The 8,460-nt window shown below is 38.1% G+C and overlaps 1 protein-coding gene across 1 annotated transcript; it reads left to right on the top strand.

The window, feature by feature from the left end:
* The first annotated feature begins 228 nt into the window (after positions 1–228).
* LOC310935480 (lipid scramblase CLPTM1L) lies at positions 229–8,007 on the top strand. Its single transcript, XM_083899391.1, has 18 exons — positions 229–312; positions 1,754–1,971; positions 2,098–2,192; positions 2,298–2,487; positions 2,651–2,847; positions 2,962–3,040; positions 3,186–3,303; positions 3,404–3,498; positions 3,717–3,801; positions 4,031–4,134; positions 4,565–4,630; positions 4,760–4,810; positions 4,916–4,998; positions 5,084–5,118; positions 5,210–5,265; positions 5,439–5,483; positions 5,563–5,678; positions 5,878–8,007. Exons 2-18 carry the CDS (start codon positions 1,810–1,812, stop codon positions 5,960–5,962), a joined length of 1,662 nt encoding a protein of 553 aa, XP_083755517.1. The 5' UTR covers positions 229–312; positions 1,754–1,809; the 3' UTR covers positions 5,963–8,007.
* Positions 8,008–8,460: the final 453 nt, after the last annotated feature.

Raw genomic sequence — 8,460 nt, 5'->3', positions numbered from 1 at the left:
TATAGCCTCTTTTCACTCTACTCTCGCGTGACTTCCCTAATTCTCGTTCTGGAAAACCAACCAGGAAGTGAATGACGGAAATGAAGATCCACCTCACGCTTTCAGCTCACAGTTTCTGCCCTGACCTGCCTCTTTGCTTCTCTGAATGGGACCAGATGAGTAAGCAGAGGGTGTAACAGCGCTGGACGGGTTTGAAGACACGATGACGTCTCGTTTAACTGCCTGTCACAAGCGGTGAAGTGAATGGACCGAGAGCAGCCGAGCTACTGCGACAGTGACGGACCGACTGACTGACTGGTGGATGAAACACCGGTATGTTTTACGGCTTAACACAACAAATCTGAGGCAAATTGAGCATGATGATGATAATGACCATATAGGAGGTATTTTACATGAGCTAAAAGAGGCAGATTTACTCGATCAAATGTTTTTCATTTAAAACCCCAGAGAGGAAACTGTATGGACACTTGACAGTGACTGTGTCTGAGCTTCATATGATCTCAGTCCGCTTTATATTCGGTTCATAGATGGCCCATCACCAGCAGCAACACATAGCTGGTATCTGTTTCCTGTAACCTCAGGCAGGTCTTCAAACGAATAGATGTGTCCCAGATACGTTTGACAGCTCAGGTATGCTCAGGTGTGCACACAGTTAAATAAACAAGTCTATGTATATCAGATATGCTGTTATCTTGACGTGTATCCGTTTCGTCTTTTGTTTATTGGGCCGTTGTCATGAAACACAATGACCAAAAACCAGAGGAACACGTTTTGGACAAATATTCTTGACCTGCCCGAACCCTCTGCTTATCGGAATTTAAAAGACAAATGATTTGATACTGGAAAAAAAAAGATAGAGAAGATTATTTAGTCGGAGCCTCTTTGAAAACTTGATCTTTAGAACAATCTCGTGTCTGTTTGTAGACATTTTGGATCTTATAAGGCCACTTAATTTAGCTAGTAGCTAATTCTGGTAAGGCTGAGAGCCGTGCATTGTCCCTGTTAAATAAACAAATAAATAAATAAGTCTGAAAAACTGCAGCTATTATTATTATTATTATTATTATTATTACGATTTATTTAGATAGGGACACATACAAAAACATAGACACGTTTGAACAGTCATCTGATGCATGCATCATAGTGTTTTTAGCTAAAGCTAATTCACAACACTTGTCCCCTATATCCAGATCTACCATTTCCCTCTGCAAAATCCTCCTCCATATAAATTATTTTCAAGATAAAACTTAGAAACTGCTAGCTACAATTCCTTTAACCCTCTATTTGTATGTCTCTGCTCGCAAATTGCACACTCGTAATGAAATGAGTATATCTGTCCAACCACAAGGTCTATGTGAATACTTTGGGTGTCATCGTAAATGGAACACTTGTGGGATTTGCAAATATCAGTTCATTTGTTACTGGTGAAGACTAAAAAGTGAAGATGGCACGTAAAAAAAATGAAAAGAATTCAGGTTAAATTTCTGAGGTAGTAAAGGTAATCCTCTGAAGTTAGTGAGAGAATACACTCTACATTCTTTCATCTCACATAATATGAGTTTGGTCCTTGTTGTCTTCAGGAATTCAGCAATTTAAAATGTTAACATACCAATTTAAAATCATATTTATAACATTGATCCAGCTCAAGACAGGGAACTGGAATGATCCAGATCAATCCTTGACCAGTAAACGATCTTCATCTTTCTACATCCCATCACTCTTAAAACCACCATCTCTGACTCTTCATTAACAGACATATGGCCCCGCTGCTCAGCTAGCCGCCGGAGACAACAAAACTACGTGGGCATCATGTTTGTGAAAACATCATTCACCACCCTGATCGTCGGGGTGTTTGTTGTGTACGTGCTCCACACCTGCTGGGTGATGTATGGGATTGTGTACACCAAACCCTGCGACCACGACAGTGATAAATGTATCACACCGTTCCTGGCAGAAGACCCAAAACTACAGGTCAGTAAAGTGGATGAATGATCTCACTATTGATTGGTTCCATTTCCAATATGACCTCTGTTCACCTGTTTGTGTGCATATAGATCAAATAATAAACTGGGCGTGTCTTTCTTTGACATTAAATAGTTAAGTATCTATACTGCACTGCGGCCCAATGCAGAGGGAGGACATACCTTGATCCATAAAGAGGAGAACTTTGACATCAACACTAAGTTTGAGAGGTCGGTGAGATTCACATTGTTTAAAGAGGAAGAGAAAATGTACTTGTATCTAATTAAGGATAATTTATCTATAAGGTTCTATCTTCTCTCCTCTCTTTCCTCCAGAATAGTCAATGTCTCCCTCCCCAAGAAGACCCGTAACAATGGAACTTTGTACGCTCTAGTTTTTGTTCATCAAGCTGGAATCAGTCCTTGGCAGGACCCACGACAGGTCCACTTGGTGGCTCAGCTAACCACATACATGGTCCCTAAACCTCCTGAAATCTCTTTGATATCTGGAGAGGATCAAACACAGGTATATGTAAAACGTGATGAGGTTTTCCTCAATACCTGAACAACTGCTATTTGTACATTTGTCATCTAATTTCCTGTCTTATTCTGATTTTCTTTTGAAGATACAAACCATCTGATTAAAACAATTCTGAAACCTGTTTTTACTTGTTTTCTTTACGTTAAAGGGTCAGAAGGAAGAAGCCCAGAAAAACAAACAAGTTAATAGCAAACATGGAGCAGGTGGAGCTACAAGTGGAGCCACTTCCATGTCGGATCACCCAGTTTCCCACTGGCGTTCCCGACTGACGGTCAACATTGTCAGTGACCACTTCGTGTTTGACAGAGAATACCTCCCAAGTGATGTTCACAGATACCTCAGAGTGTAAGATATTGAAAACACACACACACACACATACACAAATGTTTCAGAAATCACTGAGAATATTAAAGCCAATGCACCCTGGTGGATACGTGATGTGTTATTTGGCTGTTTCAGATTCCAAAATGGTAAAAAGATGGTGTATCTACCTCTGCTGTTTGTTGATGAGCTCAGCAACCGGGTCAAGGACCTTGCAGTAGGTTTTAACTTTGAAATAAATATTACAGCAACTACATTTCTGGTCGTTTTTCAATTCAAATTTCACTAATTTTGTCGCAACATGAGTTCGTTTTTTCCACTCCTTGATAATAATATAAAGTCGTTGCTGTTTGTGTGTGCAGGAGATCAACAGTACGTCCATGGAGGTCCCTCTGACCATCTCTTATGACTCCATCTCTCTGGGTAGACTACGCTTCTGGATCCACATGCAGGATGCTGTTTTCTCTCTGCAGCAGTTTGGTTTGTTTCCCCCTCTGTTTCTTCCTCTGTCCCTCTCTCCTCCTCTATGCCACACACATGCCGTTAATTGTGTTTCTATGTGTGTATGTATGTGTTGCAGGTTTCACAGAGAAGGACGCAGATGAGATTAAAGGGATATTTGTGGATACTAACCTGTACTTCCTGGCTCTGACCTTCTTTGTAGCTGCCTTCCATGTAAGTCTGAAACAACAAAACAAAATATGATGTATGTATATGTATGTTTAATATGTTTATCGTCTAATTTTGATTTCTCAAACTGACAGCATGTGAATACATTCCTGATTACACATTCAGTGAAACCAAACGGCAAAATATTACATGTGTTTTCGTATAAACATTAAAATATGTGCGAAATGGAGGAGTTGTCTCAACGTTGTGTTTTTTTTTTCCAGCTTCTCTTTGACTTCCTAGCCTTTAAGAATGACATCAGCTTCTGGAAGCATAAGAAAAGTATGGTAGGAATGTCAAGCAAAGCAGGTAGGTAACTTTGGTCAAGTGCGTCACTGAAATAATATAATAGTAGACGGGAAATACATGCTGAACATTTTGAATGTTTAGATCTTCAGAATGAATTCTGGCATATAACTTACAGTGTGTTACTGTCAGTCTGTGAATATACATGAGACCAGGCTTTCCTAGTGTGTTCTGTATTGTTTTGTTAACTTGAGTCATATGTAACAGTTTGTGTTTGTGTTCTTTCTCTCAGTGCTGTGGCGATGCTTCAGCACCATAGTGATTTTCCTCTATCTGTTTGACGAGCAGACCAGCCTGCTTGTCCTCATACCTGCTGGGATCGGCTCTATCATTGAAGCAAGTACCCATATACTTAAAAGGACATAAACAAAATGACCACTGACATTTAGACAAAGGGCACTTTAAGTGTGACAAAAAAAGTTATTTTTAAGATAAGATAGATAAGATATTGCTTTTTCCTGAACTGGATTATATTTGCTATTATGTGCTTAAAATGTGAGGATTATCAAATGGGTAATTTGATAATTACCATTTTGACAGGTTTGACAGTTGGAAGTCACGTATGTATAATCAAATTAACAATGGCTCAGTGTTCATGTTGGTTCATTCACGCTGTCCTGACTTGCATGAAGTGGAAAGATCAGTAAAACCTTTCTTTGTCCTGCTAAAACATGTCAAAATGGCTGCGGTGTCTATTAAGCCTCATGTTTTGTCTATACTGTGGGTTTGTCATTTTGTCTTACATCTCTATTTTCTATTTGTACAGGTATGGAAAGTGAAGAAGGCCTTTAAGATTCAGGTTTTCTGGAAAGGTGGCAAACCAACATTCCTGGTGGGTGTGTGTGTTTATGCGTTTGTGTCATTGTATACATACCACATACACGCAAACTGACAGTGAATATGTACAGATAAATGATATATTTCCCTGTGTAACCCATTTGTTTTCTTTTCTGTGGAATAGTTTGGGAAATTAGATGAATCCGAGAGAAGAACAGAAGAGTATGATACTCTGGTATGACATAGTGTGCTCAAACGTTGACAGATGACCACATTTTTACAACCAAGACTTATATGACTTACAAACTTATGCTTATATGTGGCTTGTGTGTCTCTGTAGGCCATGAGGTATCTGTCATTCCTCCTCTACCCACTTTGTATCGGAGGTGCTGTTTACGCTCTAATATTCCTACGATATAAGAGGTAGGTGTGGGTATGTTCATCAATAAAATTTGTAATCACTAATATTATACTGATTATGTCCCATCACTCTCTCTCCTCATCATAGTTGGTACTCATGGTTGATCAACAGTTTAGTGAATGGTAAGTTAAAACAACTCTCTTACTATTTTACATTTTTCTCCATTGTTTGATTAAAATGAAAAGCCTAATTAACCTCGTGTCACCTTCACAGGTGTTTATGCTTTCGGCTTCCTCTTCATGCTTCCTCAACTATTTGTCAACTATAAGGTCAGTTTTTAGCAGATATTATATTTTATGCTGCTTTAAAAAATGTGTCATCGATACAGTAAATAATATATTTAATAATTCCAAAGGGAGAGAATGTGTTCATATTATGTGCCTCTCAATTACTGGTAACCTACCAACTAACAAATACCTTATTTTTCTGTTGGTTTCTTCAGCTGAAATCTGTGGCCCACCTTCCCTGGAAAGCCTTTATGTACAAGGTGAGATATTAAATTATATTGGAGATACTTGTTTATATTTAGGATTTAACATTAACTGATGCTAATTGATCATTTCCAGGCGTTCAATACCTTTATCGACGATGTGTTCGCCTTCATCATCACCATGCCAACCTCTCACAGACTGGCATGTTTCCGAGATGACGTCGTGTTTCTCGTTTACCTCTACCAGAGATGGTATGTGGACACACGCACACACACACATACCTTCCATTGACGTCATGCATTTCCTCAACCATAATTGCGAAACTAACCCTAATTCTAATCCTACGCTGAAGTCTTAATGTGTGCACTCTCCATGACATCGAATGGTGCTTTTCCACTACCTTTTCAGAAAAAATATATTGTACGTGACAACTTCCTTTCCCTTTTCCAGGCTCTATCCTGTTGACAAGACAAGAGTGAATGAATATGGGGTTTCTTATGATGAGAAGCCCAAAGGAAAATCTCACAAGGACTAGAGAGGAAAGACAGATGATCGATTTCCACCTGATCTCTCCTGGTAGCGACTGAGTTATTCAATGGCCCAGGTGGATCACCACACTTGTTGTCTCTGACTTTTTCCAATGTCGTCCCCTTGTGCAAAGCATTCTCAGGAAAGGTCAGCGTCTGCTTATCTGGACCTTGTAGTCCAGAGAGAGTTTCTTTTTTCTTTGTATTCTGTTCTTGTTTTGCAGTTTGTGACAGTACAGGAGGATCAATAAGCTCAGTCGATACATTTTCAAACTGACATACCAACATAGAGAAAGGGTGCGGCTCGTATGAATATGCGAGTGACTAGGTGTGCATAGCAAACATTGTAGTGTACAGCACTATGAGTGGACAATAAGACTACAAAAGCACAGACCATTTACCATAAACTGATGAAACTAATGAAGACTTATCACATCAGTTCACAACCCAAGTCACTGCCTCTGTAGACCCACTGTATATATTGTGTCCTCAGAATTTTAATTGTTCTAATCAGTCAGAAGTTCTCTTTCTAAATTATTTTTGCTGGCTTGGGTTTATTGTGAGGCTTTGACCCAGGTAAACTCAGGAGTTTGAGTTTGTTTCAAACTTGATTTGAGGAAGCAAATCTTAAAACTCAAGCTGCGTGGTCCATCTGTGAAACATCATTTATCAAAACTTTACAATCCTTCAGCTCATTTTACACCAGACTGAAACAAATGACTGAAAAGCTAGTTTTAATGTAACCTCTGCATCGGCGTGACTGCAGAGAGTGAAACAAATAAATACAAATATAGTGCTATGTCCATCACAATGTGGGTATAATTACCTGTAATTAACAGCGGCTAAGGTGAGCCTTCTCAATTTGTTTGCCTTTTCAAGTATTTTGAGAAAAATTAGGCTTTCAGATAAATGAGTCACCCAGTCATAATTAATGGTGAAGTAAACTCACAACTCATAACCAATCAATAGAGTAACTCTGATATAACACGAATGATGCATTAAGCAAAGTTTGGCAGAACTGAAACATTCCAGTCAGGTCACTTAAATATTTCCGATGCAGAATTTAAATGCTTTGCAAATATATGAACATGTTGTGCTATTACTTAATATTCCTCACAGAAAAATGATGTTAACAATTCACAATGAATCACAAAGATAAAGCTAACATAATTTTAACCTAGAGTCCAGAAGACTTTGTTTCACCCCTCTGTAAATGTGAGAATATACCATACAACTATGTTAATTTAAAAAAATAAAAATAGAATTGACCGAGGCACTGGAAAGACACTTAGAAAAATCATCAATGTACTTGGCATCAGATGGCTGCAGTCTAAACAGTGTGGAAATTCAGATACTAGGTAGATAGATATATGTTGCTATGGTGATAGAGATAAACTGTATCGACTGAGGGGGATTCTGATCTCATTTAGAAGCAGATTAGAACATTCTGATTTGTTGCCAAGGAAACATGTCAAACCTGCCCAAACATTCCAGAATCTGTTGAGTTGAAGTGTCTCTTGTCCAGTCCACACATTAAATGGTACTGGTACATTTTTACTACGACACTGTGGCACAGGATGGAGCTGTACTAACGAAGGCTACCCTGTCCTTTTACATCCTTTCTAGTTCTGCAGTTCTAACCTGTGTAAGTATTTTTCTCACATCAGAGCCAAGAAAATCTGTTTGTGCCAAATGTAAGAATGATTCTTTGGAGCTTTGTGTGTTCATCATAAACGGTCCATCTGACATTGCAGGGGAAATGACAAATGGACAAACCTTGTGGAAAGTATTACTACAACAGTCATATTTAGGTTTTTCTGCCATAGTTTAAACATAAGCATATATGAGTGCAGTCAGGAGAGATGTACCAGAGATTTGCCTTGATATGTAAAGTTATTGTAATGTTTTTGTTCATAATTGAAATGAAATGAAATTGACTGAACATTGTTTGGTGTTGATTTCCAACCTCTGCAGTACTTGTTCTTTATGTTAATTTCAATTATTAATAATAAGTCACATGAAGTTGTGTGTTTGTGTCTGTGTTGTAGATTAGGGCTGCAGTTTAAGATTATTTTCATTACCAATCATTCTGTTGATCGTTTTTGACAATAAAAGGCTCAAATTGTTATTCTGTCTGCTTTCATTACTCAAGTGCTGCTGCAGAAACTCTCAAACTCTTGTATTGTATTTTCATAATCGATTAATCTGTTGATTATTTTCTTGATTAAGCGAGTAATCGTTTGGTCCATAAAATATCAGAAGATGTCATAAAAATGTTGATCAGTGTTTGTCAAACCTGGAAATCGTGATGTTTTCAAATGTCTGGTTTTTATCTACACACCAAAACGATTCTGTTTTAATGATTCCTTTGTTTTATGAAGCAAAGGAACCAGAAGATATTCGCATCTGAGAAGCTAAAACAATCCAAAATCTTGTTTAAACAACGGAAAAAAAAGCTTCAAACCAATTAATTGATTATCAAAGTTTACAATTAATTTAGTAATCG

This window comes from Microchirus variegatus (genome assembly GCF_963457635.1).
Source record: "Microchirus variegatus genome assembly, chromosome: 13".
Lineage (NCBI taxonomy): Eukaryota > Metazoa > Chordata > Actinopteri > Pleuronectiformes > Soleidae > Microchirus > Microchirus variegatus.
Note: the sequence above shows the minus strand (reverse complement) of the source record. Positions and strands in the feature narration are given on the sequence as shown.

What these genes read in the sequence shown, in the direction of transcription:
- LOC310935480 (XM_083899391.1), top strand. Translation starts at nt 1,810, where the DNA reads ATGTTTGTGAAAACATCATTCACCACCCTGATCGTCGGGGTGTTTGTT. An exon ending in CAGAAGAGTATGATACTCTG is followed by an intron (nt 4,811 to 4,915) that starts GTATGACATAGT and finishes GTGTCTCTGTAG; the next exon opens with GCCATGAGGTATCTGTCATT. An exon ending in GTTTACCTCTACCAGAGATG is followed by an intron (nt 5,679 to 5,877) that starts GTATGTGGACAC and finishes TCCCTTTTCCAG; the next exon opens with GCTCTATCCTGTTGACAAGA.